This window comes from Mustelus asterias, chromosome 21, assembly GCF_964213995.1.
Source record: "Mustelus asterias chromosome 21, sMusAst1.hap1.1, whole genome shotgun sequence".
Taxonomy (NCBI): Eukaryota; Metazoa; Chordata; class Chondrichthyes; order Carcharhiniformes; family Triakidae; genus Mustelus; species Mustelus asterias.
This window is the reverse complement of record NC_135821.1, coordinates 69,862,932-69,890,624: the sequence shown is the minus strand read 5'-3', so window position 1 is coordinate 69,890,624 and position 27,693 is coordinate 69,862,932. Positions and strand designations below refer to the sequence as shown.

At 42.1% G+C, this 27,693-nt stretch overlaps 1 protein-coding gene across 2 annotated transcripts in view; it reads left to right on the top strand.

Annotated features, from left to right (window-relative positions):
• Positions 1-27,693, top strand: part of kdm1a (lysine (K)-specific demethylase 1a) — a 73,165-nt gene that overhangs the window by 7,053 nt on the left and 38,419 nt on the right. For both annotated transcript variants that reach the window (XM_078238146.1, XM_078238147.1), the window contains exons 2-12: positions 883-1,048; positions 4,809-4,847; positions 5,294-5,427; positions 12,171-12,249; positions 12,666-12,758; positions 14,677-14,783; positions 16,592-16,673; positions 18,017-18,111; positions 21,801-21,818; positions 25,704-25,846; positions 26,451-26,541. In XM_078238146.1, the coding sequence (XP_078094272.1) occupies positions 883-1,048; positions 4,809-4,847; positions 5,294-5,427; positions 12,171-12,249; positions 12,666-12,758; positions 14,677-14,783; positions 16,592-16,673; positions 18,017-18,111; positions 21,801-21,818; positions 25,704-25,846; positions 26,451-26,541 (1,047 nt within the window). The remainder of the gene's footprint in view (positions 1-882; positions 1,049-4,808; positions 4,848-5,293; positions 5,428-12,170; positions 12,250-12,665; positions 12,759-14,676; positions 14,784-16,591; positions 16,674-18,016; positions 18,112-21,800; positions 21,819-25,703; positions 25,847-26,450; positions 26,542-27,693) is intronic.

Here is a 27,693-nt window from a genome sequence, read left to right as displayed (position 1 = left end):
CTGGTTGCCTTGCACATTCATAATTGCTCAGGGTGATTACAGCTTTTATGTTTCAGGTGAGATCCCAGCAATTGTCAATCTGAGTATTAGGGTGGCAGAGTGTTTAGCACTGTTGCCTCACAACGCCAGGGACCCGGGTTCAATTCCCGGCTTGGGTCACTAATAAACTTTGAGTAGTCCATGAGGACCGTATGGGTTATTAAAGTATGTTGCCTCCATAGATGCTTCTGATATCAATGAACTTGTTGCCAGCATCTTTTTTTGTGAGTTGTTATGATCTGGAAGGCACTGCCTGAAAAGGATGTGGAAGTAAATTTAATAGCAATTTTCAAAAGGGAATTGAATGATTACTGGAATTTAGGTGGGTTATGGGGAAAGAGCAGAAGAGTGCGATTATTTGAAGGTTTTTTCAAAGAGCTGACAGCACGATGGGTCAAATGGTCTCCTACTGCACTTTATAATTCTAATTCTATGCTTCCTGTGTGCAGCAAAATGACTCGTTATTGTAGATCACTTACACAAATCAAAATATTAAGTCAAGTATTGTTATAAAGAAGGCCGAAGCCTCATTAGTCCAAAGATGTGTGGGTTAGGTTGATTGGCCATGCTAAAATTGCCCCTTAGTGTCCTGAGATGCGTAGGTTAGAGGGATTAGTGGGTAAATATGTAGGGATATGGGGGTAGGGCCTGGGTGGGATTGTGGTCAGTGCAGACTCGATGGGCCAAATGGCCTCTTTCTGCACTGTAGGGTTTCTATGATGCTATTACCAAAGAGAGATCTGTGTTCATAGAACACTAATGCTGGCATTAAAAATCTAGTTTGTATTTTTAAATGGTCACTGCCACAGTGTGGGAGATTGACCTCTGCAATACTCTTTGTAGGTTGAGTATAGAGAGATGGATGAGAGCCTGGCAAACCTATCAGAAGATGAATATTATTCGGAAGAGGAACGCAATGCAAAGGCTGAAAAAGAAAAGAAGCAGGTGCCGCCACCACTGCCACCTCCACCTGAGGAGGAGATTGAAAGTGACCCAGAAGAACCATCTGGTAAGTGACATTTACTAAGAGTAGGGAGTTTATAATGGGGTGGGGGAGCGGCAAGGAAACTCCCAACAAGCTGAAGGCCTTCAGTATGCACTGGATGTCAAATATCCCCAAACTAGCAAGAAATAAGAGATCCCGATTTTTGTTTTTAGACTCGTATAATTTATGTGAGCTGATTTCTGAATTGGAATGTTGGACAGATTGGATTGCAAATTAAAATGTGTATTAGTCACCAGTGATTACGGAACAATTCAGTGATGGTTAAAGTTAATGAAAACGCAAGTATCTATCTCCAGTTGTCTGTTCGTCCAATGTCAAGATATGTGACATTCAGCTTCCCATCTTGCTCCTTGCAGAGTTCAGCAGTGCATCCTCTGTACACAATCTGGGCTGTATGACTCTCCTGTTTTGTAGTGCAAGCCCCTGCTCCCCCTCACCCACCAAAGCCATCGGTCAGACTTGGTTCTTTCAAGGTATCCAAGAAATATAATTATCTTGGATTGATCTTTTTTGAAACACCCAATTTCTCCTCCCAACAGTGTCTTTCTTGAGGGTTTCTGTCTGTTTAAAATTGATGTGCAACAGACCTCCAGAATGTTTTGGAAGCAAGGCTTGTTGAAGTTCCGGCTGCTATTTTTGGGGGATCCCAGTGTATCTGTTTCAAAGAACAGTACAGCACAGGAAACAGGCCCTTCGGCCCTCCAAGCCTGTGCCGCTCATTGGTCCAACTGGACCATTCGTTTGTATCCCTCCATTCCCAGACTGCTCATGTGACTATCCAGGTAAGTCTTAAACGATGCCAGCGTGCCTGCCTCCACCACCCTACTTGGCAGCGCATTCCAGGCCCCCACCACTCTCTGTGTAAAAAAACGTCCCTCTGATATCTGAGTTATACCTCGCCCCTCTCACCTTGAGCCTGTGACCCCTCGTGATCGTCACCTCCGACATGGGAAAAAGCTTCCCACTGTTCACCCTATCTATACCTTTCATAATTTTGTACACCTCCCCTTTCCTCTGGCTTCTTGGTTTTGCCAGCAGCAGCTTTACTGGCAAGTCACCATTGAATTTCCTCCCATTGAAGTTTGATGTCCACAGTGAAGGGTTAAAATTGACTGTCACTATTAACTGTTGGTTAAAAAGAAATTCTTGGTTTTGATTTCATTCTGTCGTCCACTCTTGAGATTAAGATGATAATCTTGCTCAAGCATTGTTGTTCTTCACAGTATCTTGATTTAACTGCTGTTTTACATTTGGGTGCATATGTGCAACAGGTAAAACTGTTGGAAGAAGGGAGGATTGAATATGGTAAAATGGTAAAAAGCTTCGAGGTACTGGAAAAGCAAGAGTAGAATCTGGTGTGATGAATCTTGATTTCAACAAGAAATATTGGGAGTAGAAAGACCATGCGGCACAACACTTTTTGGCATTTAGGAGGAAGCCGGTAGATCAGAAGAATAATGAGTGTGGATGTACATTGATATGATAAAGGTTAGAAAGCAAGTGAAGGATTGCAGATATAGCTTCCTGTTTAGGATTGTGATGATACTACTAGAGATGCTTTGGCCTGGGTTTGCGGGAGGGAGGGTGAGGGTTTGTTGAGAGTGGTAACAATGATAGAGGGGGAATTGGCATGAAAAGAAAAGCAAGCTTAGGAACATCAGAAGGAGGCAAATTCAGCCCTTCGAGCCTGCTCCGCCATTCAATCAGATCATGGCTGATCTCTCCCTGGTCTCTCATCTGCCTGTTCCCCATATCCCTTTATCCTAGATATATATCCATCTCCTTCTTGAAACACTCGAAGATTCAGACTCCACCGCGCTATAGGGCAGCGAGTTCCATAAATTAAGTCACCCTCTGCGAGAAGTAGTTCCTTCTCTCAGTTTTAAATCTACCATCTCTCAGTCTATACTTGTGATCTCTTGTTCTAGATTTCTCCACAAGAGGAAACATTTGGTCTGCACTAACTTTATCAATCCCTTTAAAAATTTTATATACCTCTATCAGATCCCCTCTCTTCTTCTAAACTCCAGCGCGCCCAAACAGTTTAACCTCTCCTCATACGTCAACCCCTTCATTCCCAGGATCAATCTGGTGAACCTCCTCTGAACTGCCTCCAATGCCACCACATCCTTCCTTGAATAAGGGGACTACAACTGGAGATATCTCACCAATACTCTATAAAATTGCAACAACACTTCTCTACTTTTATACTCCAGTCCTTTTGCAATAAATACCAACATCCCATTTGCCGCCTTTTATCACATGCTGCACCTGCATTCTGACTTTCTGCGATTTATGAACATAGACAGCTTTGAGGCACCATAGAAATTAGGATGTGGGAATATCATTTGGGATTAGAGAAGAGGGTGGACTCGTGCAGATTTTAAACCTTGATAATGAGAAGAAATCTATTGGTGCTCAAGATGGGGAAAGAACATGTACGCAGATTGTGAAACTTGCTAATGAGGGAGTTCTTAAAAAAACAACTGTGTATATTAGGAAACATTTGAAATGTCCATAATATATAAGATACTAATTTCTTCAGTACAATGAAAGACTCAGTCAAACTGCAGAAGTATGCATTGACGTAATGTGGTCCTGATTTGAACCATATTTAGACCTTATGTCATTTTGTTTTCATAGGGTTAAATTTCCCCCTGCACATTTCTTTGCTAATACTGCTTCTTGTTGGCATGTAGTTTAACAGTCACCAGCGTGTAACTTGGCCAATCAGCCTTTCTTTATGAGCTTAGATAGATGGTGAGCATTAGCAGATTGTTTGAATGTAAGGGGTATGATTGTTGTGCCTCAACCTGATGTGAGCATCACCTGATGTTTACATGTGCCTACTTTCTATTGGGGATCATTGGATAATGTTTAGCAGGGGAACTACGGTTGACTTTTGCCACTTCCCTTTGACTATTTCCTAGCCCGGGGAATGCTGAGGCCTGTTCTAGTACCCTTATTGTTACTTCAGTTGAGACCAACTACATTTGGGGAGGGCAGACCCATTGAATCTTTCTGATGCTTCCTCATATTCCATATTGTAGAATTGAGACATCCTACTTTATTCATTTGTGATGTTTAAATATCTATTAATGTGTAAGCTATTCTAATTTGTTAATTTTAAACCAATCTAAAAAAAAATTTTCTAATTGTATGTACATATTTGTATAAAAAATATTAGTTTCAAATAAACAAGCCTATTCTGTAACCCGTTTCACTAAATATTGTGCTAAAATTTCACATTGGTTTTAAATTCTAAATTATCGAGTTCTTCTGTTACGTTAATATAGGAGTTTTGTTAGAGCAGTCAGCAAAAAAATTGCCATTTAGATTGACTAACCAGTCAACCCCAAGTTGGATTGAATCTGACAATTCATTGGTCTCCAGTAATTTAAATAATCTATGTTGACTTTTGGGGGGCAGTGGAAGGCGCTATTTGTAGAAAAAGGGACTAAAAATTTAAAGATACAGTAATATAATTAGTGTACTGGAAGAGTTACTGGGGCAGTTATCATAGAATAATCCCAATGATTTGAGTGGAAACGTGGCTCGTAATAGTCAATAGTAGTTTGAGGTAACTGCCCTGGCAACCCTTTCAATGCGTTTAATGTTGTATATATCTGCCAGAGACGTTAAATATCGATAAGAAAATATATTAATGTTAAATTTAAGATATTGTTTTAATACAAGACCGCGGAAATTAGGGAAACTAGTAGTGTGCGCATGCGTGTGAATGTTTTTACGTTCGTTCCCGCAGTGCATTGGAGCAACATCAATCTGGCAGGGTCGATCGCAGGTATGTATTTTTTAAAAATTACTTTATTTTTTATTTTTTATTCTGTGCGCTGGTTTAGTTTTAATTTTGTGTTTAATTCTTTTATGTCGCAGGTATTTGTGAGGAAGGAAGGTGGTGAGCGGCTATTGGGTTGTGGGATCTGAAGCATCTCCAGCTAAGATTTGATCTGTGGGTGGGGTCCTGGTGATCAGGGTTCAATCTTTTGCCATTGTTTAGGACGCTGTCCAGGGGCAGAGGTGGGGAACAGTGCATGGAGGGGGTTCTTGGACGAGATTGGTTAGGGTCAGCAGTCACATTCACGGGAGGAGTTATTGACCCTGACATGGTGCTACCTGGCAGATGACATTTTGTTTTTAATTGGAGGCTATCGTGGTTCATCTCGTGTTTCTTCACAACCCTAGGTTAAAAGTTTTATTGCACTAATTTTGTGAGTTCATTCTTATCAGGTGTTGAGGGTGCTGCTTTCCAGAGTCGTCTACCTCACGATCGCATGACCTCACAGGAAGCAGCCTGTTTCCCAGACATTATCAGTGGTCCTGCACAGACCCAGAAGGTGTTTCTATACATCAGAAACCGCACAGTAAGTTTATATACTAGAACATAATTTCTTAAATCATTTAAAATAAAGATTTAAGATGAGTATAATAATTTTTCTTTGCTGAAGGGGATCAGAATCCTCTGAGTTTTTATTTTCAAACCATAATGTTGTGTCTTGAGTGTCGTTGTGGACTTTGATGTTCAGCCTTTCGATTGATCACAACTTTACCCTTCAAGTAATGGAGTTCTCTTAAACAGCTGTTTTAATGCAAGCTATGTAGCGAGGTCCCTGGAAAGCCATAGTCAGTGCCGGTAACTAGCCAGAGCCCAGAATTCAGGAATACGCAAGCAGTTATAGTTTCAAATTCGATTACAAGTAATTAGCATATACCAATCACGGTATAGGAGTTATCTCTATCCACTCACAGTTATTGAGTAAGGTTACGTCATTCATAAGGTACATATATTAAAACCAATCACAATCACCTCATGCTTGCTTCATTATAATATCCAATCAGCATGAAGACTTAAATCATGTTAGCTGACCTACTTCATCAGTGTTACAAGTTATCATGGATATCCGAGAGTGTGTCTGTCTGTGGACGTCACTCCCTTCTTCCAGTTCCAGATGTCTGATTTAATGAATTCTCTCAGACTAAAAGTCTTGCTGCTTATCTGTGAAGACTTGAGACCTTTTTTTCTCATAGCAGCTTATGTGATTTTTAGACTTGTGATTATTAACCCTTTCAGGTATTAAAAGTCTAATAATTAGCAGTGGGGTCCTTTTGACAGTTTGGCAAATTTAATTTTCAGAGCTCCCACCTGCAGTTGAGACACTGTTAAGCTTTTGGGTTGTTGTGTGGAAATTTGAAAGCACATTGACTGAAAGTGTAAGTTAGAAACTTGGGAGGATATCAGTTTACTAACAGTTTAAATGAAAAATGCAGAATGGGAGGCTAAGTGTCATGCCATTGTGACATACTTCTCTTCTTATGCTTTCTATGTACTGCACACACATCCTTGCAGAGTTCCTTTATGATTTCCAGCAATTATACCTTTCATCCACCTAAAAATGAACAGAGGATATTTAGATTTACACTGCTGATGTTGAGTTGACCTACTTCTCATAGTTGGTGGTGTATTTGTGGAACTTGCTGCCCCATAGCGCGATGGAATCTGAATTGTTGAATGGTTTCAAGAGGGAAATAGATATATTTCTAATTTTTTTTAAAAAAGGGGAAAGAGGTATATGGGGAAGAAGTGGGGAGGTGGTTTTGAGACCAGGGAGAGGTTAGTCATGATCTGATTGAAGGGCAGAGCAGGCTCGAAGGGCTGAATTTGCCGCCTCCTGCTCCTAATTCCCATGTAACTCCATTAGCTGCCACTAATTGCCAAGTAATCAGTTGTGTTAAAGGACAATACTATCCATCTTTGTGACTTTTCTGTTAAGTTTTTCTATTAGTATTTTAAAACAGTTAGTACTTCTGAAATGAAAATGTGGTCCAAGTTGGCCCCTGAGTGATCACTAATGGGTGACTCTTCACTGATAACCTCTTTGGGAAAGTACTCCCATTAGTGAATGCATGTCACTCAAGTCAATAAATTTGATCAAGAGCTGACCTTTGAAGGAGCTGATATCTTTAAACTAAGTATACGGCAAATCTGAGCAGTATGTCTGGTATACTCAACTTGCTCAGGTTTGTACTGGTATATCTTGTGTAGCGAGAATGTGTTCCGCATATAAAACATCAAAACATTTGCTAAAAGAACTTAACAATTTAAACATTTATTTAGAAGCGAAAAGTATTGTGCATAATTTTATTTCTTATAATAAACCTGACTTCTACAAAGAACAAAGAAACTTACAGCACAGGAATAGGCCCTTCGTCCCTCCAGGCCTGCACAGACTACGCTGCCCGACTGAACTAAAACCCCCTACCCTTCCAGGGACCATATCCCTCTATTTCCATCCTATTCATGTATTTGTCAACACACCTCTTAAAAGTCACTACCGTACCCGCTTCCACTACCTCCCCCGACAACGAGTTCCAGGTACCCACCACCCTCTGTGTAAAAAAAAAAAGAACTTGCCTCGTGCAGCTCCTTTAAACCTTGCCCCTCGTACCTTAAACCTGTGCCCTCTAGTAATTGACTCTTCCACCCTGGGAAAAAGCTTCTGAATATCTACTCTGTCCATGCCTCTCATAATCTTGTAGACTTCTATCGGGTAGACTTCCAGTTTTAAGCCTTGTCTGTATAATATAGTCTCGCAGCGCATTGTTATCTTGCCCATCAAAGAGGTCAGGAAAATGTGGCTATCCTGGAGCACTTCTGTTGTGGTTAGAAACTGTAGTTGTTAACTGGTGGCATTTTAACCCATTCACCCCACTGAAGATTAGGTTTACTGAAAGTGCAGGTGGAGCTATGGACACTGAGTTGATGCTGTGAGCAGAGTTTAATAGATTGTTGGAAGAAAAGTTGAATTGTGATCGATTATGAGGCATTGATTGATGGTCAATCACTCATTCTGTTAACATGTTGTTCTTTAGTTGTATTTAATGACACAGCAAATAATTCCTCATACTGGTTTGATTCTTGAGGTTCTTGCCAAGTACTTGTAGCACAGATACAGATCAGTCAGCTCAAACACTGGAGTTGGCTAGAGGGCCATTTGGTCTTCAGCTCCTATTTTTTTATGTTCTCACATAAACAGGTCGGTTGGGATCATTTGTTATTCATCTTCAAGAGAAGGCAACATCTGAAGGGATTGATTCTGAATCATATGTTGCAAGACTTGTTTGAAAAACTGCAAACGGGTTTGGAGTTTCATTGAGGGCAGATGACCACCCACGTTCTGCCATTGCATGCATTTCAGCTGTGACAAACTGAATTTCTCAGCTCATTGCTGCTCTGGTAAGGTTTAACCACTCGATCTGTTCTTTGAGAATTTGCCTGCAACAAATGGCAATCACTTAGACTGACTTTTGCTGCGACGAATTTCCTCTCATCTCGGATGTACCCATTGTCCATCATAACTTGGGTGCATCTATGTGAGTAACTCTACGGAATGACATATCAGCAACCTCCCCATCAGCAGTAATGGCAGTAACTTTTTGTACAGTGCAGAAACTGTCAATAGGTAACTGTAAACTCTGCCTATATGGTTAGTATAAGTCATAATATTTATCATTGTTGCACCTTTTAAATAATTAAGAGTACTGGTGTCATCTCAACAGGTGTAACCCAAAGTACTAGCACATGGCTTACAACAATGTCAACTCCCCAAACTTGAACACAAGAGCAACGTAATGGGGCATACTAGTCAAATAACTAATTTAGATTTATAGGCTTCACAACAGGTAATTTACCTTTAAAATTCACCCTAACCAATATTTTGAGGTGTGGTATACACTGCAGCACATGTATGTTGTGATTGATTAATCTAGCCTCATCAGAGGATGATGATTAACAGGTGGAGAGAATAAAAGGGTGTTGCAGGTGATACTTGACGATTCAAAATATATTTGCACAGACTTCTTGCTACCAAGGCAAAGGTTAATTTTGTGTTGCCATTGCCTTTATCTCCCTTCTGTCATTGTATAATTATCTGCCCTGGTGGGGTGGAGGAGGAAGGAGAAAGGGCAGCTCAGCAGCAATCTACTCCTGGGTATCTTGCAATATCTTGGCATAACTGGCCACAAAATCATGTCATGGTGTATCCTGAAGGGAATTGCCATTCTATTGTTCGGTTGACACTGGAGTAGTAATCCAGAGGGCCAGACTGATGCTCTTGGGGACATGGGTTCAAATCCCACCATGCCAGATGGTGGAATTTAAATTCAGTTAATAAATCTGGGATTATATAAGCTAGTCTCAGTGTTGGTGACCTTGACAACTGTCAGCAATTGCTGTAAAAACCCCCACTTGGTTCAGTCATAACCTTTGGGGAAGGAAATCTGCCATCCTTGCGTAGCCTGGCCAACATGTGACTCCAGACCCACACAATGTGGCTGACTCTTAACTGATCTCAGTTCAAGGGCGATCAGGGGCGGGCAACCAAAGTTGGCCTTGCCAGTAATGCTCACATCTCGTGAAAGAATAAAGAAAAAAATGCTTATTGCGATGATTTTAATCTCTACCAAAGACTGTGATTTGATGTCTGTCTATCATGGAACTGTTTTCATAGAACATGGGAATTGTTCGATGCATGAAGTCCAAGATGTGTAGTTTACGATAATTGTGCTGACTAATCAGAACAATCAACCTCCATCAATTGGTCTTCAACGGATGGAAAATGAGGAAAAACCTCCAATGGACGAGAACTTTGGGAACCATAGGCCCAAAATCACCATTTGGTTTACAGCTAAGACGGATTTAAAAAATATATAAAACCTCTAGGAACAATTCACGACCTGCTGGAGTGCAACTCCACAGCTCCATTAAAGTAAAAGCAAAATACTGCGGATGCTAGAAATCTGAAATAAAAACATAAAATGCTGGATAAATTCAGCAAGTCTGGCGGCGTCCGTGGAGGGAGAAACAAAGTTGTCCTTTCGAGTCCGAAGGACTTTTCTTCAGCATTTTTTGTTTCTATTCCACAACTTCATTGTTCAGTTTCTGGGTCTCCGAGGCGGAGTGTCATGTCTGGCCAATATATTAGGTCATGAACAGGTTCTTTACAACATGAGTTACCAGCCCTAAATGGCTGCAATAAGATTGATTTGCATTCGCAGAGTAAATTCAGCATTTTGTTGACTTTTCAGTCGGGACACTCGTGGCAGGGTTGTATTTCTCTTGGTTTCGTCGAGGCTAATGGTGAAGCGGCACAAATTGATCAACAGTTTTTGGAGAATTGAATGTTGTGGTGTCTTTTCATCACAAATCGCTTAATCTGTAGGAACCAATAATGCCAAGTGTTGTTAATTCTCTATTTTTATGTCACTCCTGGCCATTGATTCCCACTCATTATAGTCTTCTCCATGTACCATAAACATGTCGATTTGTTTCCTCCCTAAACCTGGGAAACAGAGTCCTTGGGTTGTTGAATTCCAGTGAATGCAGACTTGTTAACAGTCATTTATGGAATAAGTAATTCTTAGTGACTCTTTATCCTTTATTTATGTGCAAAGTTTTCAATAGAATAGAAGGTATTGAATTCATGAATTTACACTGAATTATTTCCAGTCCATAGGTAACTTGTAACATACTATTGACCTTTGTAAAAAAAAATCATTTTCATTTCCAATTAATACAATTCTGGCATGCTGCTTTTCAATCCTTGCTTTCGTAAATCTGATTGCCATTGAAATCTGTCACCCTTAATACAGTTTATGGCAAGAAAATGGATGACATGGCTGAGTGTATTAATGATGCTGTTTCTGTATTGATAATGAAGCTCACCATTATTATGGAATACAGTGGACAGCAGTTCCTGCAGTACAGACCCGCACAGTTAAATGCTGAAATCTGGACATTGTGTTCAGAGTTACCCCATTCTTCCACGGTCTGTGCTGTATTGGAACCTTGCCAATAGACTCAACATTGAAATCAAAGCGACTTTGTGGTACTTACTCAATAGTTACAAATTAAATGCAGCAGGAAAAGTTAGGGTTGGTCCATTCAAATGTAAATGAATTTTTAACTGCATACTAAGTTATTAGAATCATAGAATCCTACAGTGAGGAAGGAGGCCATTCAGCCCATCGATCCTGCACTGACCGCAATCCCACCCAGGCCCTATCCCCATAACTCCATGCACTTACTCTAGCTAGTCCCCCTGACATTAAGGGCCAATTTAGCATGGCTAATGCACCGAACCCGCACATCTTTGGACTGTGGGAGGAAACTGGAGGAAACCCACGCAGACATGGGGAGAATGTGCAAACTCCACACAGACAGTGACCCAAGCTGCGAATCGAACCCAGGTCCCTGGCACTGCGAGGCAGTAGTGCTAACCACTGTGCCACTGTAACGTCAAACAACCTCTATCCCTGAAAATATAATTTTACAAGCGTGGAATCATATTCCTTTAAAATCTACAACAGTAGCACAGTGGTTGGGCGGCGCAGTAGCACAGTGGTTAGCACTGCTGCTTCACAGCTCCAGGGACCTGGGTTCGATTCCCGGTTTGGGTCACTGTCTGTGTGGAGTTTGCACATTCTCCTCGTGTCTGCGTGGGTTTCCTCCGGGTGCTCCGGTTTCCTCCCACAGTCCAAAGATGTGCGGGTTAGGTTGATTGGCCAAGCTAAAAATTGCCCTTAGTGTCCTGGGGTGCGTAGGTTAGAGGGATTAGTTGGTAAAATATGTAGGGATATGGGGATAGGGCCTGGGTGGGATTGTGGTCGGTACAGACTTGATGGGCTGAATAGCCTGTTTCTGCACTGTAGGGTTTCTATGATTTCTATGAGTTACTTATTTTTATAATTTTTTTGCCCCTTTTATTTTGCTCAATCCCATTTTTCATCCCCACCTCTCTCTATTTAACTTTCAGTCCATGATTTAAATCTAATTTGTACTTCCTGGTTTAGACTGTGTGTGTCTGCAAGGATTCTTCAGTCTGACTGGTTGCGAAGTCTCCCTGTTGCTTGCCCTGCTTGCAAACACAATAGATACAGCACGTTACCCTCTACAGAGCATCAGAAGCTCGATCACAACAGCTCCAGATAGAAACCTACAAAAACTCTTGTGGGCAGCTGTTGGCATTGTCCTCTCGACAACCTAGCATACATTTCCGTAAGTTCATTTGAAGTGCAATTATTCATCATCTGTTTTTCCCTATTTAAACAGTTGCAGCTCTGGCTGGACAACCCTAAAGTGCAGCTGACCTTTGAGGTAACTCATCAGCAGCTGGAGTCTCCATACAACAGTAAGTGGGGTTACTGGGAGCGAGTTCGCAAGTGGTTGCATACAAAGCTTTTCCTGAATTTAGGGTGATGTCCAAATAGGTACCAATCTGTGACTAATGGAAGTGCATTGCTCATTTACAATATAAAATGGGGGTGTGGGAGTACTTTATTACAAAATTCAAGTATGGAAGTAAAATAATTTATTTTTCAGATTATTTAAAATTGTGTGTGGGATTGTCTAGGCCACAATTAGAGCTGAACTTTCACAGAGAAGTAACAAACTTAGGTGAAACTGATGTGCAGTGCTTTCCTGGATTATTTTTAAAGCATATGTATAGTTTTCTTCATGGAAAAATCGGTTTGGTTTGTGTGTGTGTGATGTATTTCAGTAATCCAGTTTGTCCAGCCACACACTGTTAATTCCTCTTTGTCTCAGGTGACCCAGTATTAGTTCACCGGATACACAGCTACTTAGAACGCCATGGGCTAATTAACTTTGGTATCTACAAACGGGTGAAACCACTTCCAAGTAAGCAATTGACTAATGCCATTACAATTTTTGCAATAATATATGTGTTCATTCTGAAAATAATCCTAATTACATTTGTTGGAATGTAACCAATGATAACATTGGATTTGTTATAATGTGACCAATGGTGAGAGGGTCAGCTGACCCAGTAGACCATGTAGCCAATGACAAAATGATGTGGTGGTCAGCTGACTCAGTATAAATAAGCAGCAGATGGGAATTGTGGGGAGCTTGGATGGCCCAGGGTGTGGCCTCGTGTTGGAGTAATGAAATTTCTTCATTAAACCCTTTTCTTTAATTTACTTGTTGGAGTAAGTTTTTGCTTTATTTTATTGCTTGCAACTGAAGACTTCCTTCTGCTGGATGAACAGCATTGACCTAGATTGCTTGCTTTTTCGTTGTAGAGCTGGCAGAGGTTATAGGAATGGAGGGGAAGGCTGTGGAGAGATGTGAGAAACATAGGAATTAGGAGCAGAAGGAAGCAAATTCAGCCCTTGGTCTCAAATCTCTTCCCCCCCCACTCCCCCATATCTATATCTCCTTCTTGAAACCAATCAACGATTCAGACTCCACCGCGCTATGGGGGCAGCGAGTTCCACAAATTCACCACCCTCTGCGAGTAGTAATTCCTCCTCATCTCAGTTTTAAATCTATCGTCTCTCAACCTATACCTGTGACCTCTTGTTCTAGATTGCCCCATAAGAGTAAACATTTGGTCTGCATTTACTTTATCAATCCCTTTAAAAATTTTATATACTTTGATCAGATCCCTTCTCGTCCTTCTAAACTCCAGCGTGTACAAGCCCAAATTGTTTAATCTCTCCTCATACGTCAACCCTTTCATCCGCGGAATTAATCTGGTGAACTTCCTCTGAACTGCCTCCAATGCCACCACATCCTTCCTCAAATAAGGAGACCCAAAACTGGACGCAGTACTCCAGATGTGGCCTCACCAACGCTCTTTACAAGTGCAACAACACTTCTCTACATTTATACTCCAGCCCCTTTGCAATAAATTCCAACATCCCATTTGCCTTTTTCATTGCATGTTGCACTTGCACACCGACTTTCTGTGGGCACAAGAATTCTAGCCACTAGTAGCCAATGTAGATCAATGAATTGAAAGGTGATGGCATAGTGGGACCTGGTGTGAGTTAGGATATAGGCAGGAGAATTTTGAGTGAGCACAAGTTTATGGGACTGGGCTGGACCGACAGAGGAACATTGGAGTACTAGAGTATGGAAGTAATTATATATGAGGGTTTTAGTAGCTGATGGATTGAAGCAGGGTCAGGGGTGGGTGTTAGTCTGGAGGTGGAAGTAGGCAATCCTGAGGATGGAGAGGGTATGGGGTCAGAAGCACAGCTCAGGATCAGATAGGATTGCAAGATTGTCTCAGACTGAATCGGCTTGCAGTGATTAGGGAGGGGAAGCTGGAATTGGTGACCAGGGAAACGAGTTCATGGTGTTGTGAAAATAGTGCCAGAAGATGCTCCAAATTGTTTTGAATATCTAAATATAATTCAGGCACACTAGTAGAATGGCACGGTGGCACAGCAATGAGCACTGCTGTCTCACAATGCCAGGGACCTGGATTCGATTCCCGGCTTGGGTCGTTGACTGTGTGGAGTTTGTACATTCTCCCCGTGTCTTGTGTGGCGTTTCCTCCCACAGTCCAAAGATGTGCGGGTTAGGTGGATTGGCCGTGCTAAATTGACACTAATGTCAGGGGGACTAGCTCGGGTAAATGCATGGGGTTATGGGGATAGGGTCTGGAGGGGATTGTGGTCGGTGCAGACTTGATGGGCCGAATGGCCTCCTTCTGCACTGTAGGGATTCTATTATTCTAGTTTGGATGATTTTGGGGCCATTCTGTTGATCGTTTGTCCAGTAACTGGAGATACATTATGATTCGCAGCAAAGAAAACGGGCAAAGTGATAATCATTGGTGCAGGAGTGTCAGGTCTGGCAGCAGCTCGCCAATTACAGAGCTTTGGAATGGATGTCACTGTCCTGGAGGCAAGAGTAAGTCCAATTTATGTTCACTGATGCGGAAAGCCTAGCAAGAAACGTTTGTGAAACCAAAGCAACATATGAGACGGATGAAACAACGCCAGCAATTTATTTAACAAAATGAAATTCATAACTGACTTTTCGTTCAAAGTTAAAGTTCAATGCACAGATATGATTTTAAATTTGCTTGCTCACATTTAATTACTGAGAACAAAATCGTCCGGGCGCCAATGAGCCTGTAGTATTCTTTGAATAGCTGTTTTTTAGCTGTGAGGTGGACAGTTATTTAATGAATCAATCGCTGGTGGAGGTGTGCTGCAGGTGGGACTTCTGTCCATTGGAGAACAGAGCATGTGCTTTTTTAGCTGGCAGACTTGTGTATAAAACAAGTGAATATGTCTACTTGGCTAGCCTTTGAAATTAATCTTCCCAAGATATTGAAGACCTAATAAGACTTGTGTTCACCAAACACTTCCTCGATGTTTAATGCAATAAAAGAAAAGCAGAATACTGTGATTGCTTTAAATCTAAAATACAAGTGGAAAATATTGGAAATATTCAGGTCAAGTGGCATCTGTGGAGAGAGAAACGGAATTAATGGGTGGAATTTAATGCTCCTTCTTGAAGTGAGTATGAAAGTGGGAGGCATTTAATTGGGCGAGAGGGTGCAGAGTGAGGACCCCTCCTTCTCTGCCAGGTTAACTCTGGGGTGGGAATACTTGTAGGCAGTCTTCTTGCTCGGATGCCACTCGAGGGCCTTATCCCACCACTACTGCTGTTCAACCAATGACAGCAGGGAAGTCACTACGTGGGAAGTCTGAAAAGCTTCTTCCCTGCTGCCATCGGACTTTTGAATGGATCTACCTCGCACTAAGTTGATCTTTCTCTACACCCTAGCTATGACTGTAACACTACATTCTGCACTCTCTCTTTCTCGATGAACGGTATGCCTTGTCTGTACAGTGCGCAAGAAATAATACTTTTCACTGTATACCAATACATGTGACAATAATAAATCAAATCAAATCAAAAGCAAACCTTGCTTGTTCGTTCTTAAAGAGTTCCTAATTCAAAGGCACTTAAATGCCTGATTTGAGGGACCCAGCAATGGGAAGGGAGAAGCTTGCTGAAAGTTGCCCTTGGCCCTTTCGTGGCCCCCTATGCTTTGACCCCCACCCAGTTCTTACTCACCTGTGACTTGCAATCCCTTGTTGATCCTGAGCCTCTGATGGGTGCATTGTTGGGAGCCACCACGTCTCCCAGCGGCACTGATGACAGTGGAGAGCTGCCGGCCTCTGACTGGCAGCTCTTGGGGGCAGGATACCGCCAGCCTTTCCCAACGGACATGACGCGGGGCTCCTGCCATCAAGGCCCCTGTCACTAATTGTAAATTCCACCCAATGATTCCAGAAATGTCCTCTTTTGGCCATGGAAAATGTGGACAAAGCTAACCCTGCATGTATTAGTGATGTTGAGGATGGGATGGAGTTTATGGATCTCTCTCCGGTGGTGATAATGTGCAGGTGTGACACATAGGAATGTGGAAGTAGGAGTAGACCTTCAGCCCCTTGAACCTGCTCTGCCATTCAGCTAGGCCAAGGCTGATCATTTCCCATATAGTCCCCATGACGTCATTAGTATATAGAAATTTATCAATCTCTGACGTGATGACTGAGCTTCAACAGCCCTCTGGGGTAGAGAATTCCAAAAAAATGCTCACAATGATGAACCCAAATTAAGACTGTAAACTGTAACCAACAGTTTTACTATGTTTCATACATATAACCATGCTTATCACTTCATAATCACTTAAATTGCAGGACCGTGTTGGAGGAAGAGTAGCTACATTCAGAAAGGGCAACTATGTTGCTGACTTGGGGGCCATGGTTGTGACAGGACTTGGTAAGTTTTGCATAGCTTCAAAGTTATTGTTTGTTTTTTAATTTTTGGGAGGAGACAAAGGGAGAAGAAATGGGAAAGAAATAAGCTTTTCAGAAATTTGGTTGAGGCTTTACCATCAGATTCTCTTGGGTCCTGACTGACCTATGCCTCAGTCCGTTCTCTTGCCTTTGTTCCATATCCCTATTGTTCCACATCCCTGTATCAATCTTAGAAAAATCAATTCACACCAGCAGTCATAGCCTTTTGGGAGAGGGGATTCCAATGATATTTTCTGTGAGGTAGAGCAAGCCTCCTGATCTCATTTGAAATGGCCTAGCTGTAATCTAACAATTATTTTAGCTGGTTTTCCCCATTGCAGGAAATGACTTTCTCTGTATTGAATCAACTTTTATCATTTTAAATATCTCTGTTATAATCTCCCTCCAACATTCTCAATTTATGGGAATAACAACCAAACTTATGCAATTTGCCCTCCAAATTTGGCCCTTTTTAGCTTTGGTGTTTTCTGCTGAATCTGCACTGTACCCCTTCCGTGACCAGCATACCCTTCTTGAGCAACAGTGACATAAAATAGACACTACTCCAAACGGGATCCAGCCAAAGAAAATCTCTCTCACTTTTGTTTGTCTCTACTTTGCTCTTCCCATACTCTCTCTCTCTCTCTCTTCTCTCCTCCCCCCCCCCCCCCCCCCCCCCCCCCACTGTGAAAATAGCTAATACAACGTTGTTGCCTCTTGGTGAACCATGGATATTTCCGGTACCTTCTCTGTGTGATCATTCTTCATGTTTGAACGCTACTATCTTATTTGGTCCTGGTGGGCCCATGCATGCTTTTGAGTAGAGGTGACAAGATCATCATCTTGAGTGAGAACCTTGACTGAATTGGTTATTTTAGAAGGGAGATTTTTGGACACTTAGCCACATTGGCACGGTATGAGTGGCACGATGACACAGTGGTTAGCACTGCTACCTCACAGCGCCAGGGACCCAGGTTCGATTCCCGGCTTGAGTCACTGCTTGTGTGGTGTCTGCACATTCTCCCCGTGTCTGCGTGGGTTTCCTCTCGGTGCTCCGGTTTCCTCCCACAGTCTGAAAGACGTGCTGGTTAGGTACATTGACCCGAACAGGCGCCGGAGTGTGGCAACTAGGGGAATTTCACAGTAACTTCATTGCAGTGTTAATGTAAGTCTTACTTGTGACTAATAAATAAAACTTAAACTTTATCATTTGTGTAAAGTTTATATTGGACACGTTGTAGGGTGTTTTTATTTTTCTCCACGTTTCACTGCAGTGTTTTTAGCAAATACCTAGGCTTTATAACTCTTCATCCTTTTATTCTGCAGGTGGAAACCCAATGGCAGTGGTCAGCAAGCAAGTGAACATGGAGCTGGCCAAAATCAAACAAAAGTGTCCCCTATATGAGGCGAATGGGCAGGCTGTAAGTCTTACTATAATGGGTTGCAGTTAATGTAATAGTTAGGCTTGCTTTACTCCATGTAGCTACAGTGAATTTCTCCTTGATTAGAGTCATAGAGGTTTACAGCATGGAAACAGGCCCTTCGGCCCAACTTGTCCATGCCGCCCTTTCATTTTTAAAACCCCGAAGCTAATCCCAATTGCCTGCATTTGGCGCATATCCCTCTATATCCATCGTACCCATGTAACTGTCTAAATGCTTTTTAAAAGACAAAATTGTACCCGCCTCTACTACTACCTCTGGCAGCTTGTTCCAGACACTCACCACCCTCTGTGTGAAAAAATTGCCCCTCTGGACACTCTTGTATCTCTCCCCTTTTAAACCTATGCCCTCTAGTTTTAGGCTCCCCTACCTTTGGGAAAAGATAGTGACTATCTAGCTGATCTCTGCCCCTCATTATTTTATAGACCTCTATAAGATCACCCCTCAGCCTCCTATGCTCCAGAGAAAAAGATTAATGATCTTGTGTACAATGCACTGAGGAGTGATAGGATGTTTGTTTATCCAAAGGGTTCCAAATCCCAGCCATGCTACTGGGGAAGAATTTGAATAAATGATAGTTGCTTCCCTAGTGGGAATTGGGAAAGTTGGCAGCTAGGTACTTCGGACCACAGTCACGCGTTTCCTGGTGATTTGGCTAAAGAGTCAAGTTGATAGGCCAAAAGAGGTGGACCCTACCTGTCATCTGAATTAAAGTGAATGTGGTGTTGTAGGGAAAGAATGGGGGACGATCTTGGTAAATATGGCTTCAAATAACTCCAAAGTTGTAGTCTCCTACTGTAAAGAGCATTCAGGTTTTAGCACTTGCCTGGACCCAGAGTCCTCTTGTTTTTCTGTAAATCAGACTTGTCTTTATGTTGATGGAATGAGTGATACAGTCTCCACCACTTATCGCAGGAATACTGGTGTTCATGTGGTTTGCCCATTGTGTGAGGCAGACAATGGTGCAGCTGATGCTCCTCAAATATCAGCCTGACATTCAAAATGCCCCAAATTACCACTTATAACAATAAAACAATGAGTACGCAGAGTCTTGAACTTTATTTAAACCTCACTTGCGTACTTGCTTCTGAGTGTTCTCTTTTTTCGCATATTTGTATTCTTAAGCTAAAAAGTAAACATTTCCTGTATGAAATCTTGTAATTTCTATCATTTTCCCTTTAGCAAGGTGGCTAAAGACCTAGTCACCTGTGTATGAGCAGACTTTAAATTTATAAATAATTTTATTCGTCTTCAGTGGCTGTTTTTTCACATGAGGTTGACCTGGTTGTGTTTGTAAATGTCAGTTTTTGCCTTTTGATTGGTCGATAAAACATTTTGGGTAGAATTCTCTGGTCGCGCTGGTCTAAAAGCTGGAAATTCCCACCCGACCGTCGATGGCATCTCATTGTCCGCAACCCACCCACGACAATTCCAGTGGTGAGCAGGATGGGAGAATTCCGGCCTTTGTTGCCAAAGAGCAATGTTAAAAATTGTTAATCCACAATGTGATGTGGGAGTTTATATTTGTTCACTGGATTTGGGCATCGCTGGTGATGCCAGCATATATTGGCTATTCCTAACCCTTGAGAGGGTGGTAGGAAGCCGCCTCCTCGAACCGCTGTAGTCTGTGGTGTAAGTACACCCACAGCGCTGTTAGGAGTGAGTGCAAGGTTTTTGACCCAGCAACAATGAACAAACGGTGATATAACTCCAAGTCAGGATAGTATGTGGCTTGAAGGGACACTTGCAGGTGGTGATGTTGCCATGTGTCTGCTGCCCTTGTTCTTCTAAGTGGTGGAGGTTGTGTGTTTGGGAAGTGCTGTCAAAGAAGCCTTGGTGAGTTGCTGCAGTGCATCTTGTAGATGATGCACTGTGCTGCCACCCTGCGTGGATGGTGGAGAGAGCAAATGTTTGAGCTGGTGAATGTGGTGCCAATCAGGTGGGGCTGCTTTATCTTAGAGGGTGGTAGAGGCTGACCGTTAAGTGAAGGAGATTAATTTTTGTGTAGGAAAAGATTTGGTTAAGTCTACAACAGAAAACATCAATTTTAAATAAATTTAATTTTACCATTGCTCACTTTCCCCATTCTATTTGTTTTCATTTTACTCCTGGGAAGTAAAGCAAGTAAGACCAAAGTTTAAAGTTGTGTTTGCTATTGTAGATCAAGTTAATAGTATTGTAATGAAGCTATTCCTAACTACTGGCTAATTCTATTGCTGTTTATGTTGTACAATTTGTTGATCTAAAATTTGAGTGTGTCTGGGAGAATGTATTTGCCTAGATTTAGTGGAATCTAAGAAGCAAGATTCCATGTAGGTTGAAACATTCTGCTGCTTTGTTTATTTCCCATAGGGTGTTTTCTGGCTTGCTGATATGGCAGCTAGAAACTATATTCAGGTTGTCTGGATAGAAAGCCTAACATGCATTATATTGTAGAGTTGCCGGCGTTGGACTGGGGTAGGCACAGTAAGTAGTCTCACAACGCCAGGTTAAAGCCCAACAGGTTTATTTGGTAGGACGAACTTTCGGAACACTCACCTGATGAAGGAGCAGCGCTCCGAAAGCTCGTGCTACCAAATAAACCTGTTGGACTTTAATCTGGTGTTGTGAGCCTACTTACTGTGCATTATATTAAAAGCTTTGGGCTTTCTGATATTCGATTATAGAAAATGTTCAATTGCTGGTTAGTTGTCATTGTGGCTCGTGATAAACTATCTCAAGAATTTCTGCATTGGGTTCGCTCTGAATTTTGAGAAGGAACCTAGGGCCCTGAGATAGGACAGTGAGCAAAGTCTTTCAGGATAATGAGTTGATCAAAGACAATAACAACTGGAATTTCAGTAACATTGACTGAGTTCTATACTATATCTCTTTAGTATAAAGTATTGCTAATTGATTCATTGCCAAAACATTTGCTCAGAGCCAGAGGGATTGATATTTTTGAGCAAATATGTCCTAATCTTGGTATGGCTAGTGTTCTTTTGATGGTGCAGTTGCAGTGGACATTGGAGAGTTCTGAATTTCTTCAGAGTCACTATAATATCTGACTTGGAGAAACGTGATATTACTGGACAGAAAATAACATGTTAATCTTGTGCTGCTTCTCCTGGCTTGCACTGTGCATAGTCTTTGAAAGAATGAGAACTCTTTACCTTATAAATGGACTTTGATCATGGCTCATTCAGTACCACTCTTACCTCTGAATCAGAAGCTGGTGGATTTTAACCCAGGCCCAGAACCCTGTAGGTTGATATTTTGGTGCAGTACTGAAGGAGTGTTACTTGGTTGGGGATGTCATCTTTCAGATGTTCACGTTGATGTGAAAAATCCATTAGTATGATTCAAGGGAGAGCAATGAGTTCTTCCAATGTGTTGCTGAACGTTCTTCTCTCAATGAAGGTCACCAAAAATAGGTCAACTGCTCATTAATTTTCATCACTGTTTTGTAAGCAAAGTGGCTACTTCATTTTCTGATGATTCCGAGTAGTTCATTGTATGCAAAGCGTTTTGAGACACTTTGAGAGTCACAAGGCATTGTATTACTGCAAGTTTATTTCTTTAAAGGTTGAACACTTCAAAATTGTGGTCACTGGGTCAAGGTGCTAATAACTTTTCTCTCTTTTTTTTCCATGTCGTTTCCCAATGCTTGGAATCTGATCCTAATGCAGGGAGAAAGATGCACCAACGTACGTATTTTTACTTTTACTAATGGGCATAATGGGCATATGATATGAAATCTCATTGTTGGAGGTGGGGGAAGAAAAATCTGTTCAATTGTTTGAAAAATGTTAACACAGGGTTTTCCAAACGTTTTGAGTCACGGAACTCCTCGTGACCACCCAAGAATATTGGGGAACGGCAAGCATTTTCTTCATGTTGACACACCTTTATTTTTTGCTGCGAAATTGGTTCGAACACAGAAATCAAATGCAAGCAAGTTTTTTCGAGCTATATCTATGTGTAGAAACCATAGAATCCCTACAGTGGAGAAGGAGGCCATTCGGCCCATCGAGTCTCCACTGACAACAATCCCACCCAGGCCCTATCCCCATAATCCCACACATTTACCCCACCAATCCCTCTCACCTACACATCCCGGGACATTTGGGGGCAATTTAGCATGGCCAATGCACCTTACCTGCACATCTTTGGGAGGAAACCCTCGCAGACACGCGGAGAATGTGCAGACTCCACATAGACAATGACCCAAGCTGGGATTTGAACCGAGGTCCCTGGTGTTGTGAGGCAGCAGTGCTAACCACTGTGCCACCGTGCTGTCCACAAAGGCACACAGTCTCTCGCGGGCTTGCCCCCCCCCCCCCCTCGCGTAAACATCTACCTAGCAGCCCCCTCCTCCTAACACGCGCCACCTCAACAACCACCTCACCTCAACAATCACCTCCCCCCAACTAAACGTACGACAGAAGCAGACCATCACCCTATTTTCCTTTGTTCTTTCTTCCCCCTCCCCCACCCCTTTTCTTCTGCCACACTGCGGTACCCCCCACGCACCACCTCACACAAGGAAAAAACTAACACGGATAATAATATATAAGAAAAAGGCCCAGGAGGCAAGAAGACAACAAGCCACAAGATAAGGGCAAGGCATCACAGGGAGCAACCAGGGTTGGGCGTGAGCTGAAAGAAAAGTGGCAGAGCACGAAGAAAAGGGGACATGTCCTCTCTCTCGTGCTTGCGGCCTGCCCCCCCCCCCCCCGATGACTTGTTCTGATTAGCTTGTTTCATTACTGTAATTTTAGTTGCTCCTTTTGAACCAGCGTTTGCTGGTCACGTGGCAGCTGCCAGCTCCACAGACCCATCAGTGTAAATACGGTTTGCAGCATCGCAATCCCCAGATTGCAGCAACCTCTTCTCATTTACCAGTATTAACAACAGGCTTATCGCAATCTCCCGTTGCATGGTACATGAACGGTTGAAGGCCAGCCCTAGTCTTGAGGTGAAGCAAGTTGTAATGTGATTAGGGCGATAGATATAATTCAGCCCTGTTTTAAAGCCATGCATTCTGTCCTTATTCTTACTTGCATGCTTTAATATTTAGCTAAATATCAAAACTTGTGACTATTTGAGGGTCATGTTTAATTTTGATTTTGAATGTAGTTGTAAGCTCAACAGTTTAGCTATGAGCTATGGAAGACGTGGCTAAAGGACTATGCTGCCACAACTGGAGGGAGGAGGTAATTGCAGCTTAGCAAATTTATGCAAACATAGGAATTCTCATCGTTGCATACAGTGCAAAAGGAGGCCATTCAGCCCTGTGTTCCTGTTAAATAATTATTTAATTAGTCCCACTTGCCTGCTCCTTCCCCATAGCCCTTAAAATCTTTCCTTTTAATATATTTATCAGGTTCCCTATTGCATCTGAAAGGAATATATTCCAGCTTGCATCAACTCACCACATAAATAAATCTCCTCATTTGCCATCATTGGTTCTTTCGCTGGTGACCTTCTATCTGCGTCCTCTGATTACTGAGTCTCCTGTTGGTGAAAACAGTTTCTCCCCATCTATTCTGTCAGAACCCTTTCATAATTTTGAATTAAATTTATCCATTTGCAATACGTTTACTGTCCTTCAAAGATTTAGCCTGATGCACATTAATCGCTAGGAATCAAGTTCAACAAACTAACGTGGAATGCGTCAAGCATAAGGTGGCTAGTGTTATTCTTCCAGTGTGAATTGGTTTTGCTTTTATTTCAGGTTTTAATGTCTAACGTGCACCTTACGACAAACTGATGAGCACATCTGTTCTAGGTTAGGATAGTGGAGGCAGAAGCCCTGGAGGCTTTATGGGCTAGGATTTGTGCTAATCATTTGCCATTGACATAAACTCTGTGATAAACCTAAATAACGGCTGAAGATTCTTTTCTGTGCCCCAGACAAGAATAGAACAACAACAAGTTCAACACATTCCTGAATCTTTCCTTTCGATGAGATATTCGCACTGGCTTAAGGACCCTGGCTTTGACATTCTCACGTGGTTAACAGTTCAAATTCCATGTGTGGCAAATTCACAGTGAAACTTGCTCCTCCAATGAATTCGATGGAAATATACATCATCTGTGTGGGGGCAAATTATGTTGATACCAAAGCACCCACTGTAAGTGGTGAGGGACCAATGTTCTCTCTAGTTGCAGAGGTTTGTATTCGTTGGAATTTAGAAGGCTGAGGGGGGGATCTTATAGAGACCTATAAGATAATGAAGGGGCTGGATAGGGTAGCGATGGAGAGATCCTTTCCACTTAGAAAGGAAACTAGAACTAGAGGGCACAGCCTCAAAATAAAGGGGGGTCAGTTTAGGACAGAGTTGAGGAGGAACTTCTTCTCTCAGAGGGTGGTGAATCTCTGGAATTCTCTGCCCACTGAAGTGGTGGAGGCTATCTCGTTGAATATGTTTAAATCACGGATAGATGGATTCCTGATCGGTAAGGGAATTGGGGGTTATTGGGATCAGGTGGGTAAGTGGAACTGATCCACTTCAGATCAGCCATGATCTTATTGAATGGCGGGGCAGGCTCGAGGGGCTAGATGGCCTACTCCTGCTCCTATTTCTTATGTTCTTACGTTCTTAACACAAGTCCCTGTGCAGGCTGTACACAAGTAGGTCTCTTTTAAGATGCCATAAAAATGGCCAAGCAAAAACAATGATAAAAGTCCATAAGACATAGGAGTAGAATTAGGTCACTCGGCCCTTCTCCACCATTCAATCATGGCTGATTTTTTTCTCGTCCCCATTCTCCTGACTTTTCCCTATAATCCCTGATCTGCTTATTAATCAAGAACCTATCTACCTCTGTCTTAAAGACACTCAATGATCTGGCCTCCACAGCCTTCTGCGGCAAAGAGTTCCACAGATTCACCACTCTCTGGCTGAAGAAATTCCTTCTCATCTCTGTTTTAAAGGATCGTCCCTTTAGTTTGAAGTTGTGCCCTCTGGTTCTAGTTTTTCCTACTAGTGGAAACATCCTCTCCATGTCCACTCTATCCAGGCCTCGCAGTGTCCTGTAAGTTTCAATAAGGTCCCCCCTCACCCTTCTAAACTCCAACAAATACAGACCCAGAGCCCTCGACCGAACCTCATACGACAAGCTCTTAATTCCAGGGATTATTCTTGAGAGCCTCTTCTGGACCCTTTCCAAGGCCAGCACATCCTTCCCTGGATATGGGGCCCGAAACTGCTCACAATACTCCAAAATACATCCAAAACACATGCACTGTAAGTGTATGTTGCTGGGATTTGTATTTATTGTTTCACCTTCACTATTTTTTGATCACCGTCCACTTAGGTGTGTGAAGATTTTCCTTTGATGTTTGAGGGACGTCAAAAAGACTTTGCTTAGAGTGGAATTGGTTCTGAAAGTCTGGATCTCTGCTGACACATATTACATTTGTAGCCTCTTTTTTTCTGGTGTGACACCCCATAAGCACAAAGCACGGCTAAACCCTGATCTGAATAGAGATATTGGTGTTACTGATGTGGCTGTTGGGTATTTTTGCAAGAATAAGTGATACGATCTCTGTTTTAGGCAACAACTATACTTCTTCTGTTTTTCAGGTCCCCAAAGAGAAAGATGAGATGGTAGAGCAGGAATTCAATCGGTTGCTGGAGGCTACATCTTACCTCAGTCATCAGCTGGACTTCAACTACCTGAACAACAAGCCTGTATCATTAGGACAGGCGTTGGAAGTTGTCATACAGTGAGTATTTGGTCTTTTGATGAGTTTAACACTTTTGCATACATTACCACAAGTCAGTCAGCCAGTCAACCGTACTTTCAAGTCATCACTATTTATTGGTATCTTCAGCAAGCAAGGCTTCATTTATAATGTGCATCTTATTTTGTTGACATGTTTTTGCTCCAAGAAAAAGATGTACTTAAAAATGTCTAGTCTTCTAGAACCTGCTTTTCGCCCCCAAGTATTTTTCACTAATTGTACGGCAGGCAATGTAGTGAGGCTAACAAAGAGAATTACAGCACAGGAACAGGCCCTTCGGCCCTCCAAGCCTGCACCGGCCATGCTGCCCGACTGAACTAAAAACCCCTACCCTTCCGGGGACCATATCCCTCTATTGCCATCCTATTCATGTATTTGTCAAGACGCAAAGAAACATAATAGATATTAAAGAAAGTGTTTTATACACCCTCCTCCACAACGTCTGGATGTCTCAATTGGCTTTATAGCCAATGAAGTAATTTTGAAGGATGTCATTGTTGTAATTATTAAGGTAATATAGAGTTTGTAACAGCAATAAACCCCAATGCATTAATTGTATTAAAACAATAATTGGAAACCTTGTCAGACTGCAAGAGAAACACGTGAAGGATGAACAGATTGAACACTGGAAGAAAATAGTGAAAACACAAGAGGACCTGAAAGAGTTGCTTAATAAGGTAATTTGAACTTGGTTTAAATTTTATCTAGAATCTAGGAATAGGGAAAATAAATTGGATTTACTTTGACATTTTACCATTAAATTTCATCTTTCAGAAAGTTGCCAGTACTTGCTAAGCAATGAGTGGTTGTAGCCTTGTCTTGTATTTTGATTTGTCTGAAGTTCGAAGATGCTTCATGTCTGCCCCAGATGAGAATGTTGGCCTCCCTCAAATATACAACTTTTATGCATCCCCACACTACCCGCAAATACTTTATATCTTTCTGTAAAAGGGCAATTGAGAGGAACATAGGAGCAGGAGTAGGCCATTCAGTCCATCCAGCCTGCTCCACCAGTCAATTTGATCATGGCTGATCATCCACCATTTTCCCCCACACAATCCCATATCCCATTATGTCATTTGGTATTTAGAAATATGTCAATCTCTGCTTGAAACTTACTCAATGACTGAGCTTTCGCAGCCCTCTGGAGTAGCAAATTCCAAAGATTCACCTCATCTCTGCCCAAAGTGGCTTCCCCCTTATTTTGAAATTGTGTCCCCTGGTTCTGAGCTCCCTCGCCAGGGGGAACATCTTACCTGCATCTCCCCTGTCTATCCCTTTTAAGTATTTTGCGCATTTCAATGAGATCCCTCTTATTCTTTGAAACTCTAGCGAACACAGCCCCAGTTTCCCAAACTCTCTTCAGAGGACAGTCCCACCATGTTGGGAACAAGTCTGGTGAACCTTCGTTGCACTCCCTCCTATGGCAATAATATCCTTCCTAAGGTTAGGGGACCGAAAAATGCACTCAGTACTCCAGGTGCTGTCTAATTGAGGTTCTCTACAAATGATGCAAGACTTAACTATTCCTGTACTCAAATCCTCTTGCAATAAAGGTTAACGTACCATTTGCCTTCCTAATTTCTTGCTGTGTCTGCATTGTTAGCTTTCAGTGCCTTATGACAAGGACATTCAGGTCCCTTTGTACATCTACACTTTCTAACCTCTCACTATTTAGGAAATACTCTGCACATCTGTCCCTCCTATCAAAGTGGATAATCTCTCATTTTTCCAGGTTATGTTTTTGTCCGTACACTAATGCTGTCTAAATCTCCTTGAAGCCACTTTGCCTCTTCCTCACAACACATTCCCACCTCGCTTTATGTCAC